Source organism: Betta splendens, chromosome 15 (genome assembly GCF_900634795.4).
Source record: "Betta splendens chromosome 15, fBetSpl5.4, whole genome shotgun sequence".
In the NCBI taxonomy this organism is placed as follows: domain Eukaryota; kingdom Metazoa; phylum Chordata; class Actinopteri; order Anabantiformes; family Osphronemidae; genus Betta; species Betta splendens.
The window spans coordinates 14,400,061-14,427,101 of record NC_040895.2 but is presented as its reverse complement, the minus strand read 5'-3'; the positions used below and the strand labels follow the sequence as shown (position 1 = coordinate 14,427,101).

The window sequence follows — 27,041 nt, the reverse complement described above, 5'->3', positions numbered from 1 at the left end:
TTAACCAGCTGTTTATTTCGTTATTTCCTCTTTCATGTCCGTCTGGTGAATGAAAGTGGGCGTGGCCATCCACGTCCCAGAGCGGTGACACTGGGGGATGGGGAAACACGCATCAACACGCAGGACAAAGATCTGCGTTTCTCTGCTGCTGCAGCCTCGCTGCGTTGGGTTGTTAGTGTCCCTTTCACCTGTACCATATGAAATGTGTTCCTACGAAGTTGATCAGCTGCTTTCAGAATCAGAATCGTTTTTATTCACCGGGTTTATTTTTATTTACAAAATATAAACAGAAAACGCTTGAAACGTTTCCGTTTTATATTCCATTTATTTAATTATTTTTATTTACAAAAAAATCCCATACGCTTTGCACTGTAACGTCACTAAGAATTAGGAAAAAAGACAGTACACCCATCTAGTTTTAACAAATGTGCAATAAAAAATTTAAACAGAAAACGCTTGAAAGCGTTTCTGTTTTATATTTCCGTTTATTTCGTTATTTTCCCTTTCACCTGTACCACATAAAGTCATTGCAGAGCTACAGCCATGTTCCCAAGAGGTTCACCAGCCGCTTTCAGCGTGACACACGCATGGACGTTGTTCTGCCCGCTTTCATGTAGACACAAAACTCATCAAAGTAAAAGAGCTCAGAACAGCATTTGCAATTACATGTATATTAATAACGAAATAAACGGAATGTAAAGTAAAATGCTTTATAGAGTTTGGTGTCTACATGAAACCGGCTGGTCAACTTTGTCAACATGTGGCTCCAGTAAGTGGGGGAATAACGGCCCAAAGCAACAGGCTGAAAGAGGAGGCTGTGGCAGAGGAACACAGGTCTTTGTCCTGTATGTTGATGCGCCCAGCCCCCACAGTCAGCGCTTACCTTTGCTACGGGACTGATAGCCCCGTCCACTTTTATTTATCAGACAGATATGAAAGTGGGGATAACGAAATAAACGGGATGTAATGTAAAACGCTTTAAAGAATTTTGTCTACATCAAAGCGGGCAAATCACATGTGAACGTTTTAATTTTTTTGTAAATAAAAATAATGTTTGCCCTGTTCAAACCTGGGGAATAAAAACTATTCTGATAGCAGCTCAAGATCAACTTAGCAGGAACACATTTCATGTGGTAGAGGTGAAAGGGACACTAACAACCCAACGCAGCGAGGCTGTAGCAGCAGAGAAAGGCAGATCTTTGTCCTGCGTGTTGATGAGCGTTTCCCCTTCCCCCAGTGTCCCTGCTCTGTTACGTGGTGGCCACGCCCACTTTCATTCAACAGACGGACATGAAAGAGGGAATAACGAAATAAACATCTGGTTAACTTTGTAGGAACATGGTTGTAGCTCTGCAATGACTTTATGTGTTACAGGTGAAAGCAGTAATAACGAAATAAATGGAATATAAAAAACGCTTTCAAGCGTATTCTGTTTATATTTTTATTTTATATTTATATTTTATATCGCACATTTGTTAAAACTTGATGGGTGTACTGTCATCCTTTCTGTAATTTTTGATGACGTTAAAGTGCAAACCATATTTGAACTATTTTTTTTTTTTTGTAAATAAACAAAGCTTCGCCACATTTGAGAAGGATCTGAAACTGTCTTATTGTAATATTGATGATGATATCTTATTGCTTCCTTCGGTGAGACCGCAACAATGACACTCGTCCTTTCACGTTGTAAATCCAAGCACATAGCGGTGGAACATTGTAACAGTGGATGTCACTCATAGACTCATAGGAACTGTGCAGCCTTGCAGACAGGAGCAGGGTCAGCGAGCCCACGCAACCCACCACCTAGAGTGCGTCAGTGATGGCCCTCTTTACCTAACAAAGGCAGCTGTTCACAGATGATTCAGGGTCTCAGCTAGCCGAGCAGATCATTTGACCACCTTCTAGTAGGAATGGGTATATTTAGAAAACCCAGTAGTTCTAGTGTTAAGCCCTTGTTGTCTGTTCAGAGACTCAGATCAGCTGATAAGAAGTGATAATGACTTGCTTTTTGACGGCCTGCTACGCTACGCTACGCTACGCTACGCTAGGTCGTCTACTGCACCACGCGCTCGCTGTGGGAGCCGCTGGGCATCACGTCGCGGGGAACGTCCCCTAAACGTGGTTAAACTGGGGAGAACAGACAGTTGGGGCCTGGTGATACAGCTTCCTGCGCGTTTGAAAGGCCTGCGGTCTGTGTGATCTGGGTCGGACGGAGGGGTTCTGTCTGGATCGCGGGACGCTACGGGTTTCCTGTCGCATCCCGCCACCCAGCCACACTTGTGCTTACTGAGGCGCGCTGCGGTTCATAATGGATTAGCGTTTAACCCCTGGGAGTGGAAAGCACGAAGCTATTGCACAACTTGAAACATTAGAAGTCACTGGATATAGTGAATTTGTGTTTTCCACATTTGCATTGTGCAATTTCGTGACGCATATTTTAAACGGACCTCTAGGTTCTGTTTAATCAGCAACAGGTTTTGCAGCAATCCATGCCATTGTGTCCATACATACTGTACTGTATGTTAGTAACCGCCGGAAACGATCCAGAGGGTGATTATTGTTTGTAGTTCATTAAGTGTGTGTGTAAACCTTACTGCTCATACATGTCCTCACGTCATTGTGTTGTAGGTGGTGAAGCTTCTGAGCAACAAGCGCTCCCAGGCTGTGGGTATTCTGATGTCCAGCATTCATCTTGATATGAAGGACATCCAGAATGGTGAGTGTTGGCACGGATTGAAGTACATTTTGTTATATGTAGGATTTCAATTAGGATGTTAATTTATCTGGTGCTTTGGTTTATTCGACCTTATGGCAACGCCTCAAACTGGGAGAGCACAAGGTTTCCATCTTTCTTTCCCTTTACGGGCATGAGACCTTCACGGCCTACGTTTTCCTCGCTTGCTCTCTCCGTTTTTTCCTTGCTCTCATTTTGCATTATCTCTCCCCATCTAACATCCACAGCATGTTTCTCAGCACCTCTCGCCTCCTCTGATGAGGCGTCACCGTCACGTCTGAGCCGCTTTTGTAGAAGTGAAGTCATTCAGGAGACGTTGATGGGAACAGACTGTCTTCCTGTTTTAGTTACTCTCTGATTGCGCTCATCCACGTGTCTAAACACTTTTCCTCATCTCCTCATCGCATTCAATCATAGCGCCTTTATTACAGCTTCACATGTTTATCCTAGATGGGTAGATTACGTCAAAATAAATGGGTACAGCAGGCGTACGGTAATGACGGGTGCGAACGCTAAGGTGGCGCTTTCTGAGACCTGGGTTTTCGCTCCTCTGTGTTTTGGCCTAAGTGACGGTCTTTGGTGCATCCATGTCGCATCAGTGCTGGAGGCCAAGCGAGGGCCGCGCTCATCAGCGAAGCCATTCGTCTTGGGTGTTAGGACAGTTTTTGGCATTGTAAATAATTAGCGCTGATTAGAATCGGGAAGAGTAAGATCACAGGAAATATATTGGTGTGGTGTTCTGTGCCTGTTATTCCCCCCCAGAAAAGCAATGAGACAAGTGTTTATTATGTTTGTGATGCACTTTGAGTGTATGATTATTAGGCGTGACTAATTATAGCCTTAAAATGCTCATTATTTCCCATAAAGAGCAAACCACACATTGCATTACACTGTATTAGCATCATCTTGTTATTGTTTACCTCTTCCTCAAATTATGTCATGTTCTCTCGTGTCATTAGAGGTTTAAGGTCATTAAAGAATCAAAAGACCATTTGTTTACCAAAGGATAGGATTCATCCATCAGAACTTTGTAATTGTCCCTTTCAGTGTCGTGAATCATTGTTTTATTTCCTCTTGGTTTCATGATGTAGACAGTCGTCGGTTAGATGTCCCTGACTTTCAGAAAAACAACGTCTGAATCACGGATTTCGAGCGCGTCCCGTTTCGTGACGACCCATTTGCTCAGCCCCTCTCCTTCGCAGCTGTTGTTTGTTCCGAGGCTTGGCTGTTTCACGGGACGTTTCCATGTGGCGTCTGCTTCCTGTGCGGCTCCGCAGCGTCGCCCGGCGGGCCGGACGCCGGGCAGCGCCGGGCGCGTCGGCTGCGGTGGCCGGGGAGTGGGGGGGGGGGGCACCGGCAGACGAGTGCGGCTCGGTCGCGAGGTCCGTGTCAGGGCGATGATGGGCCGCTCTGCTGCGTCCTTTTAAACCTGTCTCCAATCAAAGCAGCCCGCCAGACTCTGGTTCGCACTGTAATGAAAACCAAATGGCCACAAGAGGAGAGTGCGAGAAACAGCAAAAGAGTCCGAGAGAAGGAAGTTATTGCTGTGGCGACTGTGGAACACGAGACAGTGTGAAGAGTTTAGCAAAAGACGGCAAAGAGGGTTGAATGGTGGCAGCGATGAAAGCATAATCAGCAAAAGAGTCACCTGATTGTTCTCCTTCCACTTGTCTGCCTGGTAGTTATTCTTGTGATCTACTTTATATTTGTTCTTTAAGCCTTTGGAAAACTTAAAAGAAGTCCGGTACTTTTCAGTAAAGTGCAACGTGAACGCGGCACCGGGTCCTTTGTTCCACATTCTTTATCTCCTCTGACAATAGTTTTCTTTCCCCCATGAACCTCATCAGCAAATCAACAGAATCAAAACAATGTGAGCAATCTGGACACACACACACACACACACACACACACACACACACACACACACACTCTCTTAGGAGCCGAGTCCTTCACAGCCTCCACACACCTCAGCCTCAACACCACAGACCCCTGGGCTCTGTTTGTCTTTAAACATTTACTTTCAAAGGATTAATGCTCGCGGGCGCCAAGTCCTCGCGCCGAGACAAAAAGGCGACACCAGGAATTCAAACAGTTCAAACACAGATCTTTGTACCTTTGACAGATTTCTAAGACCTCTGTACTTATGCTGTAGTTTGTGGCCCCTTGCATGCTATCGTGATGATAACTGATAACCTTGAGCCGCAGCACAGAGCACATGACACTTTATATGGACCATGCAGGCTGAATTTGGCCTTTCTTTCATACCAGCGAAGCAAAAAAAACAAAAGAGGAAGAAACCTCAGCCACTGTTTGTGGTTGTTATTGGAGCCAAAGCACAAAGGTAATAATCTAGAGCATGTTTGTGTTAGTTTGACTTGTTAATGTTCCTCAAAGGTGGCGGAGAAACGCCATGACTCACGCTAACCACGCCGTTGTCTTCTCGCATCCGCAGCCGTCCTGAATGTTGACAACACGGTGGTCGACCTGGAGACTCTGCAAGCGCTGTACGAAAACGTGAGTGCACCAACACGCTGCTGCTACCTGAACGCTAATAAACATCGGTATCTATGCAGAGGTTGGACTATGGGGGGGGGGGCTTCAAGCCTCTTTGGGGACAGTGTGAATAGTGGTTTGAGTAAAGTCAACAGACTGGTGAAAAGACAAAATCCCCGGCTAAAATGCATTTCTGCATGTTCCTGCCAAAGCAGAGTGGTATAAATACACAGTGTTGAGTAACAAACCCAACGCAATTACACAAAGCAACACCACTGACAGCTCCTGCTGCTCCTCGCTGCAGTAGTCACTCTGAGAAAACCTTGGTTCTGTTCCTCTGTGGTTTGCAGTAAAAGTATTACTTTGGAACAGCTTGCTTATGACAAATGGGATGATTTATGGTCGCAGATTTCATGCCACATATAAATACCAGGCAATCATTTTATTATAGAAGCTGTGATATCAACAAAACGCTTAGTTAGTGCTGGTGTTGTTTGATTTGGCGCTGGGCTGAGGCTCCACCACAGTACATCAACTGCCGTCCATCAAAGTACACGGTGCCGTCCAGTGTCCTCATTATAATTAGGATGTCGCCCTTGAACGGCTGAACTTCAGGAAGTGTGCATTAGAACCAAAGGACCAGTACCGGCGTTCGTGCCGCTTGGTGCCGGTCGGCCCGTGGGCCCGTCCGCTGGCCTGGACGGGGACCAAAGCCCTTACGCAGTAAACAACTGGATCTGATCGACTTGGCTTTTACGACGCCCCTGCGTAAAGGGAAAATTACGCTTGAGAAACTCCAGCTGAGTTTCGCAAAAGCGCAATGACCGCATTGAGTTGGATAATATTAGGCTAGGAGGAATTAAGGAGCTGTCATCGCCGCCCCACGGTACGACTCCATTTTGGCCGTGAGCGGCTCCTCGTGTACCATGAATGCATATTCATCACGCCTGACGGACGGGAAGCCAGTGGCCGCGGTTCAGGACCCGTTCGGAGTCCGGTCGGTAAATAATGGGACATGAAAACGGGCATGTTTTCCACATCTCAGCCGTGATCGAGTGTTAAGATGCGGTGAAATTCCTGCGAATTGCTTCTTGGCACCACTACACAGGAGAGGCCCGGACCTTTGGCTGCCAGAGCCATATTAATAATGTTGATCATGGGAATGAGACGGAGGCTGCAGACGAGCCGCAGTTATGAGCCGATGTGTCACAACGCAGGATCAAAAGTCTGCTAACCTCTCCGCTGAGCCCGAGACTCCAGGCTGCCTCGCTCTCCCTCGCTCGCTCTCCCTCGCTCTTGCTCTCCCTCGCTCGCTCGCTCTTGCTCTCCCTCGCTCGCTCTCCCTCTCCCCCGATGGCCTTAGGCTATGTTATTGAGTGGAGGAGCCAAATTGTTTCTCTTTTGTATTGCAAGACTCCATCCTGTCTGTGGGTCTCCAGCCCCCTAAACCACAGTTGGCAGCGAAGTCGGCCTGTGTTGAGGAATGCGAGGGGCTTCTAATGGTTACACCCTTGCTCACTGTGCGAGGAGCCCGATCACACTCTGCTCGCGCGCTCGCACATAAACGCGCTGACAAACAAACATGTTGACTGCTCGGCCCGATCCCCGCACATCGAAGGCACTCCTAACCTTTTGAACAATAAGCCGCCGCCGTAGAAGGGGTCACGGCGATAGCAGGGCGCCCCCCCCTTCTCCCCTCCAGTACCACAGGCTGGGTCCATAATGTGGGCCCAGAGCGGTTGTCTGACGTTCACTCGTTTCAGCTGACACCAGCTAAACGCTGTAGAGGTCCTGACTTCGTGCCCTTTCGTCATATCTACAATATATTTCCCAGCTTTATTACATGATGCCATTTTAGTTTCACCGACTGGCATGAATGCTGCCTCTGTCCTGGAACCCGACTAATGAATACCACTTGGTACCACAGATATCACCCCGCTTTCCTTTTGCACTTGATATTCCACATCGTAGCGCTGCTCATGCTAACAGGCGCTGCAACATGCCCTAGCAATTGGAAGATCACACGCTAATGCCTACTTGTCCCCAATTACACCACTGCTGGGCTCCGCCGATGCCCTTTGAAAAGAATCTGCTTTGCGTTAAATATATTTACACTTGAAAACATCTCGAGAGAACGCGAGGGAGAGCCTGCCCTCGTCGACAGAAGGCAGCGGTGTGTAGAATACTAATCGGGCTCTCGGAGCGTTTGATGCCGGCGTTTGATGTTTTCCACGGATCCGTGCCGAGGCCAAAGCCCAGAGAAAAGACGCATTGAAACAGGAGGAGAGAGCAGACGGCTGACGTTGAGACTGGAGGGGTCCGGACGGGCTGAGGCGGCGTTTACATTCCCTTCCTGGAGATGGTTTCATTGTTTGCCCGTCTGCGTGGGACAAACATCCACAGTATTCTCGCTGCCGCTTGTGAAGTGAGAGAGCGCTTCTGGCCCGCGTTTTCAAACCACCTTGCATTAGACTGTGGTGCCGAGCCTGACAGCAGGATAATGGTCAGGAATGCACTGTAATCTAGCTGACGGCGGCAATTTAGCATTATGAAACCTACTCTGTGAGCTGGAACGTGGCTGAGTGGAAATACAAACAGCAACACTGGGGAATTTGTTTCTACTTGATGTAAAGTTTGTTGATACAGACTGAAAGATGGCAAATAAAACACATCTACAGTAGGAGCTGTGCTATTTCTCACAAGAATGAGTAAGAAGTTAATGTAAATGAGCTGTCAGTGTCTCTTCATTCAATGATCGTAACATGAAAATATACTTATTGCTTCTGTGCACTTTAATCTGACAGCGAGCTCAAAGCGATGAGATGGACGGCATCAAAAAGCACTTGAAATCCACCAAAGACCGAGAGGAGGCCAAACCGCTGGACAAACCCGAGCAGTAAGCGCCCGGCCTGCAGTGGCCGTCGCATCGGGTGGAGCCGACCATGAAGCGGCACGTGGCGCTGACTCATCCCGTTGCTTCTTCCAGGTTCCTCCTGCAGTTATCGCAGATCCCCAACTTCTCCGAGCGCGTCTTCTGCATCCTGTTCCAGTCCACTTTCCACGAGTGCATCGCCTCCGTCCTCCGCAAGATGGAGATCCTCCAGCGGGTTTGTGAGGTGAGTCCGAGGCCCGGTGCCTCTGGCTTTTCCCCCTCCGGCCTGTTGACGTCCCCCGTCTCCGCCCGCAGACCCTCCAGAGCGGCGGCGCCGTGCGACAGGTGCTCGGCCTGGTTCTGGCCTTCGGCAACTTCATGAACGGCGGCAATCGCTCCCGGGGGCAGGCCGACGGCTTCACCTTGGACATCCTGCCCAAACTCAAGGACGTCAAGAGCAGCGTGAGTGTGACACAAGTGAAGGCAAACAATGGGAATGGGTTTACTGTGTGTTGACGGTCCGCGTGTCCAGAGTGCGGCAGCTAAAAGGCCAAGCGGAACCCTACCCGCTCCCATTCAGGACGGTTCTGTTAACTGTTCCCATTCGGCACCACAACGGGCCCGCGGGCCCGGCCTTATATGGGCCCCGCGCTTTGTTTTCGCGGCGCTGCACCGGGGAAGGTATCCACAAAGAACATCAAACTTTCCACTAACTCTGAGTTATGACAGGCAGCCCGGCACAGTTGTGTTTTGCTGCACTGCTCCTCCAGTGTCATGATTTACCCCCGGCTTCTAAGGCTGCTGTGTCTATTCTTGTTTGCCCGGCATAAATGAAAACGTCCTGCTCTGGAATGATCAAATTAATAAATAAAGGGATTATGGTTTATTTATTTGGATCTTTTTCTTTCTTTTAGGATAACTCCCAGAGTCTTTTGTCCTACATTGTTTCTTACTATCTAAGGCACTTTGATGAGGTATGTTTGGGTTCCTGTTTATTTGAATCACTTTGCTGTTTTACTCTGATTTGCTTAGAAATCCTTCCAGAGCCCTCTTTTCATCTCCCCTCTTGCCAGAGGATACCATGGCTTATCCTTTATCAAATTATTTATTTTCCCTTTCCTCATTTACGGCAGAAACAAATCTCTCTCTCCTTTTCTGGCGCTCTGGTCCAATTCTCCCTCTCTGTCTTTCACTCTTCATCTCTGGCTCGGCCTTGGCCTGGCTTCATTCAAACCTGCAGTCTGTTCGTTGGCACGGCATCCAAAGGAGCGCTAGTGTAAATAATTAGGTTCTCCAGATGAGATGAACTCAGTAGAGTGCTGCCTGCCAAAGTCAACCTGCATGACACGGCTCGAGCGCTCGTAATGGCTCCGTAGTCACTGATGGGGAGAATTGCAGCAGACGTTCTGCAGCAGCTTTAATGGCCATTATCTGCTGCAGTTTTAGCCAGATCTTCTCTGGGATGTTTGGACTGCTGATAAGCACATGCAGGTCTCCAGAGACGCTCCTTTCCATCTTTCTTGGTGTGTAGTATAAACTGGAGGGGCCCTTTTTCATTTGAGAAAGATTGATTTTGACGCGGCTGTGTGTGTTTTGGTGCTGACCGCGTGTTTGCTTCACCAGGATGCTGGCAAGGAGTCGTGCGTCTACCCGCTGCCCGAGCCCCAGGACCTTTTCCAGGCCTCCCAGATGAAGTTCGAGGACTTTCAAAGAGACTTGCGCAAGCTGAGGAAAGACCTCAGCGGTACTGTATGACCATCACGCTCCGTCTCACAGCCCGTCCAATGCCTTTTACTGCACGTTTAACGGGGCAGCAACCGCGGCCGCGCTGTATTTACAGGATGACAGGTGCAGCGTAATACACGGTGACATGGGAGGTTTGGATTGTAATAAATGATGTGTTAGTTTGTTGATATATCTCTTCCTGGAGCCGGCCAGCTCTGGCCTTGTGTGAATCGTAGTCAGGTCAGCGGAGAGATAGCATGTGTTTGTCATACAGCGGAGCTAAGCAGAAGCAGATGTGACGTGTCAAACCTAGACTCCTGTTGGACCCCGTGTGCCTTCACTGTCCTCATGGAGCAGGGATCAAAACAGCAGAAGGGGTCAGGTCAGCGCACCTCCACTACCTGCGCAGACTGTCGGAGGTTCATCGGGTGCTCGTTTAACTGGAAGAGACTTCCCACGAGCGCTCTGCAACGCTGGCGACTCAAACGCACACAAACATGAGGATTTCTGAATATTCAGCATGTTTCTGTGCATGTTATCCATCAACGCTGCCCCGAGGGCTCTCAAATATGATTCATGGCTGGTTCTAACGGATGACCCTTTGACTCTTCAGTCATTTATTATTATATTTATTCTTGTTTAATAAATCGCTACACCCACACTCGTGGGTAAGTTGTTGCACAATGTTTCGTGATTATACAGTTCACGCTTATCAGCTGCTATGTCAAGAGTTTATCACTGCGGAGGAAACCTCCTCATCAGCTGTCATCATGTGATGACAGCGTTGCTTTACACAGGGCGTGCTGCATTTAGGTTTTACATATACAGTAGGAGTTCAGTAAACTATATGAATTTGGAGAGTTGTAAAAACATCTGTGTGTGTGTGTGTGTGTGTGTGTGTGTGTGTGTGTGTGTGTGTGTGTGTGTGTGTGTGTGTGTGTGTGTGTGTGTGTGTGTGTGTGTGTGTGTGTGTGTGTGTGTGTGTGTGTGTCTGTGTGTGTGTCTGTGTGTCTGTGTGTCGTTGCGTATCAAGGCCTCAGGATAAACATCAGGACGTTGGATTAAGGCTGACGAGCCAAACTTGATTGGTTGAACGTTGAGTCCTAATGAACGAGCCGGTTGGGAAACGCACTGTTTCATTGTTCTGTCTCGAGTCACTCAGCACTCGGAGCACTTTCCAAGGAGTGTGTGGTAAAGAACAGCTGCGCGTGTGCGTGCGTCCGTCGCCAGCTCTGTCCTCTATCATGTTTTATGTAGCTCCGCTGCTGAACCGATCAGCTTCGGCGTTTTCCTCTGCCACAATGATTCTTGAGGCTGCTCGTTATTTGCCGTTCATAGAGCTGGAGTTTCTCGCAGGGGGAACGGGCCGGTGTCTGCTTCGCCCCGCGTGGCGCATGCGGCCCGTCCATAAATTCATCATCACGCGCTGTACCTGCAGACCTCTTCATTACCTCGCGGAGCCGGCTGAGCGCTCCAGCAGACGGGGGCTTCGGCGACGGTTCCCAGAAGGGGGTCCCGAGCGGCGGCGGCGGCGGCGCAGGAGCGGCCTTGGCACCAGAAAGCAGCCGCGGAGGGAGTTTGCAGTGCAGCTCTCGTGGCTGAGGCGCCATATGGTTTCTGAATCACCACGCGCTCGGGCCGGACCTCCCCGTTCCCCTCGGCCTCTCGCGGCCTCTCCACCTCCAAGGCCTTGAGCTGAGTTTGTGTATCCGTTATGATTGCAGATAGAGCGTGACGATAAGCTTCTCTCGGGATCCAAGCGCAGTCTTTCCTGGTTCCTGGGGGTGCTTTATTAGTCATTATGGGTCATTATGTCTTCGCCGGACACTTATTCAGCAGACGTTTGGCAGAGATTTATCAAACAGACTCAAACCCGGGTGAAGTGTGGAGTTTGTAATTGCAGTCAAATGCTGGATGTTATTGCGTTTCCACCTCTGATCGCACTCCTCTCCTGTTGTTTCAGCCTGCTCGGCCGAGACGGAGAAAGTCTGCAAACTGTCTTCTGAGGAGAACCTGCAGCCCTTCAAGGAGAAGATGGAAGAGTTCCTCAGCCGAGGTGAGAGATTTTCATAATAATGGAAAATCCGTGGCGTTTCGTTTTTTTTTTGTCAATTCAGTAATTAACTGACAAATTAATCTGTCAATAATCTCACGACAAGGAAATCCATAATGAAATAAATCCAGAAAACAAATAATTTGTTCAAAGTCTGATATGGATGTTGTGTTTTGACCTTGAGCTCCTTCGTATTGAAAACTGATCAGTGAACCATACGTGACATCCATTCCTGCGTTACGTTGAATGTGGGCACAGCTCTGTAGCTTTGACTCAAAATGTTTCCCTTTTAATGTTCTTGTACCTTTTAGACAATGGCTTTAAACTCCCAAGGGTTGAATATTTTCCCTCCTGGTTCTAGAAACCTGTCTGTGCTCCTCGACGTCTTTGCGCTAAAATCACTCTTTGCTGTTAAAACAGGAGAAGCAGGTTATCAGTCGAGTCTGTTTTTGTCTCCAGACACGTCTCCAAGTCAGTTTAATTACACACACACACACACACACACACACACACACACACAGTGTCGGTGTTGTTCCCATAGGGACGCCTGTTTATTGTGCCTGTATTGAATAAGTCACAGCTTTTGTTTTGAGTTTGTCTACGTGCTTTGAAGGATGAGGCCTGTACTTAGTAACTGGGTCTTCGCTCTTCATCTCTACCTTTTAAACAGCAGAGACGGTCCAGAACGCTTCACAGTGAACGTGTCGTAGAGCCTGTTGAAGTGACTGCGTAAAAGGCTGCAGCGACACTGACTCTCGCTGCAGCGCTTTCATTCCGTGCAGTCCCTATTTGTGCTCTCTTTAGCTTGAGTTGTATCTCGCTTCCTCTCCAGTTTGTTCGTTGAGTTACTTTTCAGCTCCAAGAGTGAGATTTCCCAACTTGACTTGTTTCCCTTTCGTGTCAGTGCTTCACTCCTGTTGGGTCCTCGCAGCGAGGTGTTTAGAGGCCTATTAAAATAATGATGATGAATTGATTGTAGACAATGAGCACTCTGACCTCGCCCTGTTAATCCCACGAGTGCGTTTTGTAAGGATTCAGATTGTGCATCAGTCAGTCCAACAGATGCTGCTGTTTCCCTCTGGATCAGAGACTCTTGCAGCACCATCTCCAGCGCCATAAACGCTTAGAACAGCGTTGTTACTACAATGTGTTTTGTATTTTGTGCAGCAGTGTAGCTGTTTGGCCGTCATGTCCACCCACACGTCATTCACTCCAGCTTTTATCTCCACAATCTGACATCTACAACCACACGGGGCTGTTTTGGTCCACTTCAAAGGTGTAAGACCGGCTTTGTTGTGCTTTTTTGTAACATACAGTAACAAGCCAAAAGTCATTCTTTACGTGACCCTGGCCACATTCACTTGACTGTGACCAATCTTTCTGAAGGACCCAGGTCACAGGCCTCCCTCCGACTGCTTTTGTATTCAAATGAGAGGATAATATATAGCATATGTTCCTCTGCGGTAATGCTCACTGTCCGTTTTAAAGGAAGTCCACAGATGAAAGCATCTCCTCGACTTCCACCTCCCCCCCTCCTTTCTTCTCTCTTCCTTTTTCCCAGTGTTTAACAGAAATATGGGAGCTCTCTCTTTGATGCAAATCATGGGGTTTTTCCTCAGAGAGCCCAATGTAAGCACCATAACACGGACATGTGACTCAGAAGGCTCCAGACAGGATTCTTGGGGTTCCTCCTCTGTGGTGATGGGGGGGGAACAGCCAAATGTCTTATTTTTGTTATTTCTGTAATTTTTAAAAAGCCTGAGGTTAAACTGTTTCTGGCTCCACAGTTTAAACCGCTTTTGTTTGTTTTCTGACCATGAAACTAACCACAGAATAACAGTGGGAGCGGACTTGTTGGAGCTCTGCTGTTTGGTCTAGCTCGATTTTCCCCGCTTGCTTCACAAATTCTCATGCATGCGGGCCTTTGATGGAGTCGCCGCGACTGGCGAGAGAAAGCGCCGGCCATGTGATAATATGTTTCTGATGGACGTGAAGATTAGTCAGACGGATGTCAAACGCTCCCTAAACACTTCCTACCGGCTTCACACGGGTTCAGACGAGCATCGACCCACGGCCTCTGGGGTTTCACCACATTGTGCTGCGATCTGTCCAGAGGGCAGGTCTGTCCGCTGGCCTCAACTCCAGCGCGCCCACAACTCCTAACAGGATAAGTGGACGGACACACTATGCTAAAGTCGTCTTCGATGCTCCACCGCATCATGACGGTGCTGAACGGCCAGAGGGATTCAAGCAAAATGTTTTTGCTTTTCTAAAAATAGATTTGACATCAGTCATTTTTGTAGTAATTGGTATAGAGTGGGAACAGTCTCGATTTAAGTTGCATTTTATCAAGTGTTGACTCGCTGACCTTGAGTGAACACAGACACACTAATTAACTGTTTAACTGTAACCCTTTAAGATTCATAAAGACCAGTGAAGCTGCGGAGAAATCGACCTGTGATGCCTGAAAATGAATTTGGGTCGGGAATGGAACGAGCGCTAACCCGCGGCATCGTCCTGACGGGAGCCGTCACATTTCAGCGCCGCTCTGTTCCATCACCGTCGCCCAACGCAGTCAGAGCGGCCCTGATGGCTGACGGCACACTGAGATAAGTGCTGTGGCCTGCTGGGAATATTTCCTAGCGTGTGCGGCTGCTCGTTCCCTCTCGCTGCCTCTGTTTTACCGCATCGCACGCCGAGGCCTCGCTGTGAAGTCGCGCCGCACAAGGACGCGCTTGTGCCGCGATGCGCGACCTCCGAGGGCCGTCACATTCCTGTGTTTAAAAAGCCCCACGTTGACCTTCTTCCACGTTCTCTTTTGCAGCCAAAGCGGAACTGGAGACGCAGGACAAGCATCTGGCGGACGCGCAGAAGACGTAAGAGAAACGATCTATCTGCGACTGCAAAATGACTGCAGAATCGGAATTGTTAAGAATCGGCCTTTTCACGAGGGTCCGAGCAGCGATTTTGGAATCTGAAAGCAGAAGTGATGAACTCCTCCTCCAGCGAATGAATGGAATCGCGGCGCTTTGTCAATATTTGGGCGTCCGGGTTCCGTGGGTTCAATGGAAGGTGCAGGCCGTCACGCCAGGCCTTCAGACGGGAGGCCCCCCTGCTGTGTCTGCGCTGTTTATCTCAGTGGACGTAGAGTAGACAGCCGTGGCTCCAGGCTTCTGTTACTGCTGCTGAGGAATGCGTTCCTATAGCGCAGTCCAAACAAAGGGAGCCCAACCTGTGGCCGTATCGATCCGCCCAACGTGTTCAACGTGGCCGCCGCCGTTCTGTATGAACACCAGCGCCAGCACTGACGAGGCTAAACGTTATACTGTTGGTTTTTGATCCCACTTATTTGGTTTTTATTGTACTATCACATTGTAGTATTGCAAGTTTAGCCGTGTTTGGCACCAATCGGCAGACACCTCGCGTTGTAACGGTCCTGGTTTTGTTTTCTGTCCTCAGCTTCTTGGAGCTGAGCGTGTCGTTCTCAGCGAAGCCCAAGGCTGGAGAGAAGGAGGTCTCTCCCAACGCGCTCTTCTCCGTTTGGCACGAGTTCTCCACGGATTTCAAAGACGCGTGGAAGAAGCAAAACAAGCTGATCTTACAGGAGCGGTGAGACGCGATGCAAAGATTTATTTCTTCTATAGATATATAGTTTTATGGCTCCATACTTGTATATGCATTTTATTTTAGTGTCATCGCAGATACAGTACACCCATATTTCTAAACTTGAAATTCCACCATACTTTGTTTCCAAACCAGGAATATCTTCTGGCACATGCCGTGTTCACCAACGATCTTATCCGGTTCATTCAAATTCATGAAGGGAAAGACGTCAAATGACCTGAATCTATGCCCTCGCCCCAGTAATGAAAAGAACACAGTTAGCTTCCAGTGGTTTGATGAATACAAAGATACCGTTGCCTATGTCAACACAGAGCAAATTGGTCCATTATGCCAAATGAAGATGGAATTGTGATATGTGTATTTAGGAGAAGCACAATGTTGCAAGGTTTGCTTGTTCAGTAGGAATGAATAAAGCAAATGTGAAAGCGTGATCTGTGGCCGTGGGCAGTCGTCCCCGCTCTCTGCCGCGAGGCCTCACCTGCAAACGCCGGCGTCATCCGTGAAACGAGCGGCGGCGGCGCTGCACGCGGTAGTAAAGGAGACCGAGTCATTTCACAGTGGGAAGACCGGCCCCTCCACAAACCACAAGCCTGGAGTGTCTTTTTCAAAGCGAAGGAATCGATATCCGTAACGCCGGCATGTGTCTGTTCTGTAATTCGGTATTGACATTTCTACAGGGCGGCTAATCGACTTCACTGTTGTTTTCTAGGGTTAAAATGGCTGAAGAGTGCTTCAAGCAGGCCAGAGAGAAGGCTTCCTACAGCGTGAAGCCCAAACACGCAACGGGAATAGTATGTGTTTATGCTGTTTGTCAGATTCACTATATAAACGGAGCTGTGCTTTTTATGGGGGTTTAGTTAAATACCTGCCCTCGGGGCTTTTTCTTCCCTTGGTGCAAATCGAATCATCACCTACCAGACATTTGTCAGGGTGATGAAGGAACAGCACTCCCGCAGTAACACAGCGAGATGAGTGACACTGTTGTCAGCTGTAAATAACTCCGACGTGTCATTTCACTCCACAGAAAGCAAAGCTGGGTCAGAAGATCTGAGGCAGCGAGTGGAAAATTCTAATCACCAAGCCTGTTGCACAAGCAGCGTTTGAACAATCTGACACCATTCATCTGGGTTTTTTTTACCACTTAGCAGTTACTTACTTCACGTATTTGTTTTCAGTTGATTTGGAGCCGTTTATTGTCAGATGGTTCACAGTGGATGTTGTAATCAATCAATTAAAAGGGGAATGACGGTGTCCTCCTCCAGCCAGCGTTCCATCGCGCTACTAGAAGACATCATTGGGCTGAGAGTAAATGGGTCTGAGTCACAGTCCAGAAACTGATTCTGGTCTGAAAAGTTTAACTCAACTATATTGAAGCGTTCTCAGTGAGTTCTAAGCCACACGCAGCCCGGTTTAGTTCCTCTTCACATATTGATGTCATTGCTATGTGGTAGGTTTGGATATAAAGACAGGAAGTGCCTTAAGTCAAGTGAGCAGAATGACATGTGAAGCATCATCTGTATTTAAACGTTATGTGTGAAGAAAAATCTGTTTTGTATAGACTGAAAAATGTGAGTAGTTTAATTATAACTTAGTAGTGATTATACATGTTTTAGATACATGGCGTCAATGCGATTTTTATGGTTTTCGTTTCATCTGAAAATCTCATGTATGTTTTATTCAATATCACTGTCTTTGTTTCAATTTCCTGTGTGTGCGTGTGCGATAACATCAGTATGCGCTGACTGAACCTGAATCTTGACCAGAAAAAATATATTTATTGAATAAAAGTAATTACATAATTTTTAATAAAAATGTCCCTGTTTGTGTTTTGACCTTTAGTCTAAACGTTCGTGTCGCTTGCCGAGCTGCTGTTCACGGACTCCAGACACCACAGGTTTGTATAGGAAATAGATTTAATATATCTTTCACATACATACTTGCACACATACATAATATATATATATATATATACTGTATATAATGCATTGCACCTCCTTTACACATGCTGCAGTATGTTTCCTACTCAGTATATTTGTGGCAGATGTACAGTAAATATCAGGTCGTGCTCAAGCTGGTCGATGTCGCTGCAGGTCGAGTTGCTGCGTCGTGTTCCTTGAAATACTTTTCCTTGACTTCACCCTGAATCTTGTTGGACATTAAGGAACCGATACAACACTTCCAAACGCCATGCTTTTTGCAAACTATAATTACTGTGCTGTATAAAACGCGTCACGGAAACATCTGAATGCCATCACAGACCCCACGTGATCAGAACGGTCTCATTGTCCAGCTGTTTTGCTGCTTTTCATACTCAAACGTGTACAAACATCCAGGTCCGTGGAGGTTTCTTTATTTTTTTATTCGAAGAAAATGCGTCTGTCGCACTCAGGTCCATTTTGGAGGCCAGTGTTTATAGGAAGGTGAAATAGTTCATCTTGCCCTATTGTTGATTCGGGCCTGTGATGCTGCTCCTGTGGCCCCGCGCTCCCGCTCCGCGTCCTCCTTCACAGTTTCCCGTGGCTGCTCACGTCCACAGACATGCAGCGGCACTGCTTGACCCTCTGCACCTTGCGGTGCTTGAAGGGCGGCTGCAGGTCCGGGCAGTCCAGCTGCACGGTGAGCTGCGTGATACGGTGGGGCCTGCAGAAGGAGCACGACTGGAACGGCTCCTGGGCCTTGCCGTGGTGCTTCCTGCCGGGGCCCATGTGGCGGGGGATGTAGAAGGAGTTGCACTGGCCGTAGCAGAAGCGGTTGACCACGGTGCGGCTGCGGCAGCCGTCCTCGCTGACCGTCTGGCGCAGCGGCTGCGTCTTGCACCAGTCCCTGCGCAGGTAGCGGCGCTCCGTCACCACCAGGGCCTCGCGGCTGGAGGACAGCACCTCGGGCTTCTGCTGCAGCAGGCGGTGGTGCCGCTCCGACGACAGGTTGCCCTTGGTCTTGTGCGGCGATGGGATGGAGCCCTGGGGCCGGGGCTTCCTGGTCTCCGCGGCGATGCAGAGCACCCCAGCCAGGATGACCGGGATCGTTATTCTCCACAGCATTCTGCACAGAGACACACGCACACATTGTTGATTGTTGCTGAGGAGCTCAACGTCTACCTCTGCGTTCTACGCTTCCAGCATCACCGGTGAAATGAATCCATCACCGGGCCTCCATTTGTCAGCATCCCTGTGTCATTACTTGTATTTGCTTTCCTCTCAGCTACGCAACTCTTCCAAAAATAAACGCAGCCCCGCCATCAAAGGACACACTTAAACGCCCATAACGAGAAGGGGAAGTTGATTTTATTGGTCCCGTCGGCGGGTAAAATAATTAGGGCTTTGCTTACTTTAGTCATGAACTATGCCACAGATATGTAAACAGGCATTAGCGAGGCCCATCTGCATCTTATTAGGGACGAGTTGGGGAACTCTGCGGTGCCCGTTGGGACTTCACTCCTCTGCGCTTCAGGGAGCCACTATCAGCGTGGTGTGTTCTGTGTCACAGTGGCAGCAGAAACACTGATCTCCGCTCCAGTATTTGCGTACAGGACGTTTTTAAATATCGCTCCAGCAGCTTTCCAGCAGATGTTGCTCTTGACAAGCGTTGCATGACATCAAGTCAGAGATTCTGACAGAGAACCAAACTGCCTCAAGGCCACTGGCTGCTTCCATTCAGACTCTTCTTTGCTGTGCAAATTTGGATGTGCTCTTTTTTTTCCTTTTTCTGGACCCGTAACTCACTCTGACATGAAACAAATTACTTTATCGTAATCCACTTTGTCTTTGCCTCCTTTTACTGCCCTTGGTCATGATGGTTCTGCCCAATCTCTGTGTCGCACACATGCCGTGACTTAGACAACAGTTGTTTGTCAATTAGGCAAAGCTTTAGTACAAATGCTGATCAAATTAAAACCAGGGTTTTGACGTTTATTAAGACCTTTTTACTTTTTACATTCTCATGCAAATCACATTTATTCTTTCTTCACCTTTAAACATTTTGTACAAATAGTCAAGCTACTAGAAATAAAAAAAAATATTTTTCGTTGCACCTTCTTGCACCGAATCTCACCTCTCTGCACTCATGCACACCCTTCATTAGGTTAGAACAACTGAACTGAACTCCTGCTGGGTCCATTCACCACCTACTCCATCACAGTCATGACCCCCACTCCATCTTCAGCTGATCTACCTTCCATGCACGGCCCATTCTCATCTATCTCCCGTTGCTGCTGACTGCGTGTGTTCGGTCGGGGGCACGGCCCGCGCTCCCGTGCGCAGACTCCTGCTCTGCGGGGCTCTGTTTTCCCGCTGCCCCGTGACTCTGGTGAGCTGCCGCCTGAAAGGCCTCGGGGACCTTGGAGGGATGACCTGCCTGACTGTGTACACAGGGCATGACAGATGGCCCACGCAGTCACCGGCCACGTTTTCTCCCCACTCCCAAAGTAAGTATGATGGGCCGAGTGCTGCCAAGTTCTCCTCATCAATCTCTGCAACAAGACAAATTATGGTTTTAGGGTAGATATTCAGGGGCTGTGGGGGAGTGCTGAGGTGAATGGGAGGGTGTTTAGTGGTTTGGACTGGGAGACACGGAGAAAAGGGTCTGCAGAGATGTTGTAGCTGGGGACAAATGACCTAGTGGGAAACAAACGAGCAGCACTTCAGCCTCATCCACAGCGTTTGCCCTCCTCCCACATCTGTATGTCTCTCCTCAAGCTGTTTGTCTGTTCATTTCTCTCTCTCCCCATCCGTCTCTCTTTGTCGCTGTGTCTGCGTCCCCGAGACAGAAGGAGACTGTGGTTTAGTTTGTTAATAGTGGGACGGGACTGAACCGACCTGTCTGTCTGTCAGACACTAATATTGTCCAAAAGCACAGCTTTATGTTTTAGCGGAACCACAAATAGTTGAGGGACGGCTTCACTGAACTGTGGCAGACCTCGGTTCTGAAATTCAGACCCTAATGTAATTACAAATACCAGAGTCTGCTGAGTTAGACACAGGCCTTTTTGAAAACAACTATTATCATCGTTGGGAACTTGTTATGTTTTGTTTTTTCAGAATGACATTAAGAGACACTGGTAATGTTTTCTGTCTGTGTAACAATGGGTCTTTTTTCAAGTCGCAAAGTGAATTGAAGTAAATTATTTATGGAAAAGTGGAGCCTCGCTGCCAAACTTTTTGATATTTTAGAAAATCGGCTATATAATTAAAAACAAAATCCTCCCAAGACCATCAAATGTGTACAGGCAGATGTGCGGGGCTTCCTCCAGCCCATGTGAAACGTCTTCCCATGTCTTCAAAGGCAGGTTTAAACAAACAAAACCTGATGCCTCAATTATTGGTGCGTCAGAAAGTCTCATACACAGACTGGTAAGTGCAGTTAATTACAGTAGAACTGCATTTAATTCACCGTGCAGCTCAAACCTCAATCGCACACTCGCACACAGGCACGGACGTACACGCGCTCACACACACACGCACACACACACACACACACACACACACACACACACACACACGGGATGTAAGGAAAAGAGAAGGAAAAGGTAAATGAAATGTTTTCACTTGGAGCCAATTACACAAAGAGGAACCATGTCATTATCTGCATTTGTGGATTGCTTTTTCCTGAACTGCACTCGGCTGTTGGCTCATTAACAGTTGGGGGATTGGGGGGGGCTTCTTCTGGGGGCATTGCTGTGTAAATGTGCCTAATGCCAACAGTGCCAGGAGGCTGCTTTAGGCAGTTTGGGCCGCCATTTGTCACCACAATCCATCTCGATAATGACTAGCAGCCCAGATATAATGCCTTCCAAGTTAAGTACTGGCAAGAATGTGGAGCAACTTTTGCCTTGGCAGCATTACGTGCATTGGTGCAGGATGAGATGCAATTAGAGGTACCACAGTATCATAGCACAAGGTTTCCCAATGCAGACCAGGATAGCGCCGCTAAGCTGAACGATTAGCGCTCGTAATTAAAGTAGAATTTGCTCCTTTGATCCCTTAAGTTACCCTATTGCTTTCTGGGTGTCGATAGAAAGGCCTCATTCCGCCCAGGTCTGACATCCTGACCTTTAACCTGGGCTCGTTCCAGCTCATTATACTGGCGTGAAATCGGTTTCAGTTTGACCATTCAGTCCAAAGTGAAGATTCAAGCGCTGTGGAGTGTTTGGAAACTGTAGGATGTGCACTATTAAGCTTCCCAGCATGAGAAATGACTACATCATGTTAATGAGGGTAAAGCTATGTTTTGCGTGCTAGCTCGGTGAATATTGCGTTAGTAAAAGTTTTATTGTAGCAGAACTGGCCTGGAATCAGCCGTTTACTTCAGCCTGCTTTCCCCGGTGTAAACTTCACATCTTGAGAGTGTAGTTAAGACCTCCAATAAATCCCAGTTTTACAATCTCTGACACGCTACGCTTATAGTTGTGTATTTAATTTTTTTTTTGCTAAAGAAGCTAATGTGTCCATGTGCTAAATCCTCTTTGACACCAGAGCAGACTGTACAAGGTGGCGCAGTCACCAGAGCTGTAAGAAGGATCAGAAGGCAAACTCCCCACCGCACACACACACACACACACACACACACACACACACACACACACACACACACACACACACACACACACACCACACACACACACACACACACACACGTATGCTCACACACCAATGGGATACAGAACATGCATATGTACAGCAGAATAAACACCTGGATGTGATGGGGAGATAATAATAGGGATGTTTTGTGCACACAGAGCTGAAACATCAACAGATATGTACTGTAACATATTTATCTCCCTGACACTTAATCTCACTGAGCTATGCAGTACAACATGCTATCATCACTCCCTAATTCTGTCATTACAACACTAATTCCCTGGAATCCCCAGGCACTAATTATAGTCATTTAGCAGACAGCATTATCCGGAGAACCTTAAGTTACCTTGAAGGTGTGCATTTTTTATGTGTGGCCCCAGAGGGAGTGAAGCCGCCGCTGCTGGAAAAAGAACTGGAGACCGCTGTTCGAGGCGCATGGTTGTGCGCTTAGTCATGCAGCGACTCACTGAGTCACTGAGTCACTCAGTCTCACGCTCACGTGGGACACGGTGTGTCGAGCTAGCGGCCACTGAGCTACGCTTTTCACATTAAAACGACGCACGTTAGTTTTACAAGTTCTTCACATTTGCTCCAGTGAAAGTCAATTTTCCGATCGTTTAACACGGCAGTTCCATCAGATACCTATAATGAAAACGTGGCTGCTGAAGCAGACTAATTATCTTTTTGCATCAAGGCTTTTGTTGAATGAAACAGCGATGCTTTAAAATCAAAGTCGTTGACCTTTTAATACATATTTTGTAAACGCTGCCGACTGTGAAAGTGTTAAATGAGGGATATCGCTGTGAAGCAGATGTGTTTTTATACCTCTCACCACAGTGTGAAGCAGGACAGCAATGTTATGAAGATGCAGTTAAGGGAGGTCGTCCACCTTCAGTGGTCCTTGCGTCCGCTTCCATGCTCTGGTTTCCATGGCAACATAATCTGTAGTATCCTCGGGCTTGTCCTGGCTCCTCTTCTCTCTCCAATAAAACGTGCAAACTACTAGAAGGAATCAGTTTCTCATCTTCCTGAAAAAGTTGTATCGCCGCGTTAGCTCCTCACTCACTAACTTTCTTCAAGTTCAAAAGTGAAGCTCCAGGTTTCAATCACAGTAAGCCAATATGTTAATGCTCTGAAAACCATCTGTGGTCTGTCTGTGAGAGTGCTTGACTCACCGTAAAGCCTGCCCTAGTCTGAATCCCCACCACCCCCTTCCCTCCTCAAGACTGGGAGGGTGTTTTTCCTATTGGCCCTGGTCACTGTGCATCATCAATCAAGTCAAGCTTCACTCTTACATGCAAGTCTGCCGTTCTCTGCCCATTGATGCCACTGATGTATACACACCCATTGACATGGAATCTGTATAAATAGCCTACCCATTCACAATATAGCAAACTATTCCCTTTCATTTCTTTTTTTTCCAATGTGTTTGGCATTTGCCATTTTAGCAGGTGAAGGACATTTTGCCACCAGGACAAGATTATAAAGCAACAACTGGCTCCTACAGACCTTCTAAATGATACTCACTGGTACTGTAACCACATCACATAACGCCTAATCCCCCAATCCATAAATCACTGCATGCATGTACCGAACAAACGCTTTGAAAAATGCCACAATTGACATTCCTGGATGTAACTGAGACAATAATGTTTGTGTGTTTTGTGGCTCTTCCTGGGCTGTCCACTGGGCACAGAGACTCAAAACCCTGATTGTCACTTCTGCCATCAAAGTACTGAAACATCAACAGATCCCGCAAAACCTCAGATGGGTACGGCCTGAACAATAAGCCCTTCAGCACAGCAGAGGATGGTGGCGCTTTTGCATGACAAAACTTCATTTGTCTGCAGGGCACCATGATGCGTTGTGCTGAGAAAGGTAACTGATGGAAGGAGTGGAAGGAGTGGTGGAAGGAGGAAGATCCAGCTGTAGGAAATAACGTATCGCCCTCTAGTGGTCCAAACCAAAATTGCATCATTTAGCCTTAAACTGAGGCCAGAAAGTAAAACAGAAGAAGAGAATCGAGGCCATAATAACAGATAGAGGGCCAACTTTAATAATACAAGTAAGTAAAAGTGTCTTTAAATATGGTATAAAAATAAATGCAGGAGGGAATAACAAAGAATTATGTTCTACATAGGACAGGAGACGGCATTTTTGTCATTTTGAATGTGGCTTTACAAGTGCAATGAAACCCATATGTGCTAATATTGTAGTGCAATAAAATAATGCAAAGCAAAATAAATGCACAATAAATAATGATAATAATAATATATATGTATATATATTGTATATTCATTCTGCACAACACTTCCCATAGTGTGACCTCAGATCATGTAAAGCAATGACACTGGTTAGATTTTAGTTTAAGCTGTCATTTCACATTTTTCTATTTGTTTTTTTCTCTGACATCATTTGTTTCATCTGGAAGTGAGGGGGGAGAGGAAGGGGCTCCGGTCCAGTGGTTAACATGGAAAGAACTGCAACACTGGACATATTTTTTTGTTTTGCCAGTCCGTCCCAACAAGTCCAGCAGCGTGTCCTTTCTGAGAATACTGGAAATATATCAGGTACTGTAAGAGTGGAGAGAGACCTCTCCATGGACATGCAACATTCAGTGGACAACAGACGAACAGATGGCCCGGCCCGTTGCCCGACTGAGCCGAGAGAGAATGGTTAGAGAATGATGACGAAGAGATGAGACGTCCCCCTTCATGTCCCAGAGAGAGAGAGATGGCGTTTATTTTAGCATGATGGCACACAACTGGTCAGCCTCTCGGATGCTAGTGGTTTCCCCTGTGCTGGGAGAAGACAAAGGCAAACGTACATTTAACAGCTTAAGTGGCTACAACATCCGATGGACAATCTACTGTACATAATAAATCACATTGGAATGGCCATTACCTGGAAGCAAGAGCCTTCAGAACAAGTTCTTACTTTTCTGTGGACAGAAAGAAACCATGAATTAGAAAAGTAATATTCCCTTCTTATTGTTGGGGAATGGAGGACACAGATTGTGCTGCTGCTTGGTTGTCTGTGATCATCACTTTCGGACCGATGCACCACACACGCTCAATGGGAAGCAGACCCTGTGTGTTCATCGCGGAGTCACAACTGTTTCTCAAGTGATCCCATCTGATTGCTGAAGGTCGTGCACGTTCAAACAGCAGCGTCGGCACTCGGCCTTTGCACGCTGAGACTCTTTCCGTTCGATGACCTAATTTCACTGCTCCGATTGAAAACAGTAGTTGTTCGCTGACAAAGTGGTGAGTCACAGTAAGTCAGCACAATCGTGACCCCCACGCCCCTGAGCTGTTAACCTGCTAACTTAGTTACTGTATCATCAGGAGCGGTGTTGACTCTTTTACAGCCTTTTTCCCTTTGCTGAAATTTGCCTTCTCTTACAGCGGTTTTACTGCATTTACAACAGTTTGTATCGTTGTAAATCCATTAATAACGACCTGATGCTGTATCAAAGCAGGCCTGTGTAAACAGTGGAGTCACTTCGCTGTATTGTGTTTACACATTTCATCAGTGGAACGCACGGCCATTGTATTACGTCGGCTGCTTCTTGTTTTTAAAAATCTAGCTATAATACAATTTTCTTTGCCAGAATGACATGCAGGGAGCGTGTAGGAGGTGTGAGACAGAGCGGGCTTTAAAGCCCATAAATACACCTGTGTAATTCTGAATTATTCATCGTGTTATGACAGCCTCTGTGTCTGCTATTCGCAGTGGTTTCTCTAAACCTGACACGAGTCCTGATCAGATACTCCATCATCAAGTAGACTCTATTAATACCTTGAATCTGCACTCCGTCTTATTTGAGGTCTTATTCGCTTTGACCTGTTTTGCACCTTAACACAACCGCACGTTTTATTCATAATCCTATTGTATATGTATGTTTGCATTACATTTTGCTGGAGCTGAAGAGAACTGGGCTGGAACCCAGCAGTTAATCAGCCCATACTGCATATGTGCATTGCTGTCAGTCTCCGTCAGCTATTTTATAGACTGGCAACATATCTAGGTTGTACCCTGCCTCTTTTCCAATCACAGCTGGGATTGGCTCCAGCACCTGTGTGACCCTTATGAGGGAAAGCAGTTAGGATAATGGATGGGTGGATGCTTTTCTAGCCCTTTGTGCTTACTTAGTGAGCAGAATTATATCAGGACTACCCCAGCGGAAGAATTACCGTGCGTGCAACAGCAGCTAAATTTCCAAGCTTACTCTTTTGTATGTGAGTGGATTAGTGTGTGACTTAATAGACTCTGAAAAGGTGTGACTGGGGAAGCTAACGGGTAGGTTTTAACATCGCCAAGAGAGAAGGTAGTGTATGTATAAAAAAACCCACTGTCCTCTACATAGACGTCCCTGTAAGACGCTTACCCAGTGTTTAAACCAGGTTGTGTTCTTTTTTTACCTTTTTCTTGGCCTGTAATAACTCCTGATAGGCACTGGAACGAATGAAACGGCTGTAAGAATCACTCTTCATCAGCTTGTAGATGTGTTCCTGTCATAAAGACACATAACAACAACATAATGGATATAAACTGCCACTAATTACACAGATCACACACTGTGATAAATAAAAAATTTTAAAAAGTAACAGCAATAATCTATGGATGTGGAATTTATTTGCTGATGATGAATGACACACCTGTGCGTCCTCGAAGGCATAGCGTCCAGGGTCTTTGACATTCTGGGTGGTTTTGTCGTAGCTCTTAGAGTCCACATTGATGGCACTGGGTGCTCCAGGGGCCAGAAACTCCTGCCAGATCTCTTGAACTCGAGTCGGAACTTCTCTGATGGGGCGCTTCTTAAGTTCCTGGACGGCGAGCCAAAACCTGCAGAATACCCCAGATGTAACACGTGGGATACACAGTAACCCAGACCATACTTTATCAGATGAATGCCATGCAATAACTGAGATATTAAAATATGATTTAATTAAACTGACCACA

General features: G+C 47.2%; 3 protein-coding genes and 1 long non-coding RNA gene across 8 annotated transcripts in view; 2 read left to right on the top strand and 2 right to left on the bottom strand.

The window, feature by feature from the left end:
* fmn2a (formin 2a) overlaps positions 1 to 17,333 on the top strand; it is a 29,124-nt gene extending 11,791 nt beyond the window's left edge. Inside the window, exons 7-18 of the mRNA XM_029127021.3 lie at positions 2,629 to 2,716; positions 5,187 to 5,248; positions 8,032 to 8,123; positions 8,214 to 8,343; positions 8,415 to 8,561; positions 9,014 to 9,073; positions 9,723 to 9,843; positions 11,788 to 11,880; positions 14,702 to 14,753; positions 15,337 to 15,486; positions 16,211 to 16,292; positions 16,526 to 17,333. Coding sequence (XP_028982854.1) covers positions 2,629 to 2,716; positions 5,187 to 5,248; positions 8,032 to 8,123; positions 8,214 to 8,343; positions 8,415 to 8,561; positions 9,014 to 9,073; positions 9,723 to 9,843; positions 11,788 to 11,880; positions 14,702 to 14,753; positions 15,337 to 15,486; positions 16,211 to 16,292; positions 16,526 to 16,552 — 1,104 coding nt within the window. The 3' untranslated portion in view covers positions 16,553 to 17,333. The remainder of the gene's footprint in view (positions 1 to 2,628; positions 2,717 to 5,186; positions 5,249 to 8,031; positions 8,124 to 8,213; positions 8,344 to 8,414; positions 8,562 to 9,013; positions 9,074 to 9,722; positions 9,844 to 11,787; positions 11,881 to 14,701; positions 14,754 to 15,336; positions 15,487 to 16,210; positions 16,293 to 16,525) is intronic.
* Positions 17,334 to 17,395: 62 nt separating this feature from the next.
* On the bottom strand, positions 17,396 to 23,232 carry grem2a (gremlin 2, DAN family BMP antagonist a). Of its 2 annotated transcripts, none has more exons than XM_029127032.3 (2): positions 22,909 to 23,232; positions 17,396 to 18,543 (listed from the first exon to the last, which is right to left on the bottom strand). In XM_029127032.3, the coding sequence occupies exon 2, from the start codon at positions 18,540 to 18,542 to the stop codon at positions 18,006 to 18,008; it is 537 nt and encodes a 178-aa protein (XP_028982865.1). In that variant the 5' UTR covers position 18,543; positions 22,909 to 23,232; the 3' UTR covers positions 17,396 to 18,005. The 2 variants fall into 2 exon arrangements, with proteins under 2 accessions (XP_028982865.1, XP_028982864.1); XM_029127031.3 differs by having other exon boundaries at positions 22,902 to 23,230.
* Positions 23,233 to 23,717: 485 nt separating this feature from the next.
* Positions 23,718 to 24,774, top strand: LOC129603028 (uncharacterized). Its single transcript, XR_008692576.1, has 2 exons — positions 23,718 to 23,847; positions 23,927 to 24,774. It is a non-coding gene; the product is annotated as an uncharacterized LOC129603028 (long non-coding RNA).
* The window catches only part of rgs7a (regulator of G protein signaling 7a), a 35,304-nt gene continuing 32,372 nt past the window's right edge, over positions 24,110 to 27,041 (bottom strand). For 3 of the 4 annotated variants that reach the window (XM_029127027.3, XM_029127028.3, XM_055502501.1), the window contains exons 15-18: positions 26,738 to 26,924; positions 26,501 to 26,590; positions 24,981 to 25,017; positions 24,110 to 24,877 (exon numbers count right to left, since the gene is read on the bottom strand). In XM_029127027.3, coding sequence (XP_028982860.1) covers positions 24,997 to 25,017; positions 26,501 to 26,590; positions 26,738 to 26,924 — 298 coding nt within the window. In that variant the 3' untranslated portion in view covers positions 24,110 to 24,877; positions 24,981 to 24,996. The remainder of the gene's footprint in view (positions 24,878 to 24,980; positions 25,018 to 26,500; positions 26,591 to 26,737; positions 26,925 to 27,041) is intronic. The other variant, XM_029127029.3, reaches the window with a different exon arrangement.

Excerpts from the sequence above, each read along its gene's own strand:
- grem2a (XM_029127032.3), bottom strand. The coding sequence starts at position 18,542 with ATGCTGTGGAGAATAACGATCCCGGTCATCCTGGCTGGGGTGCTCTGC.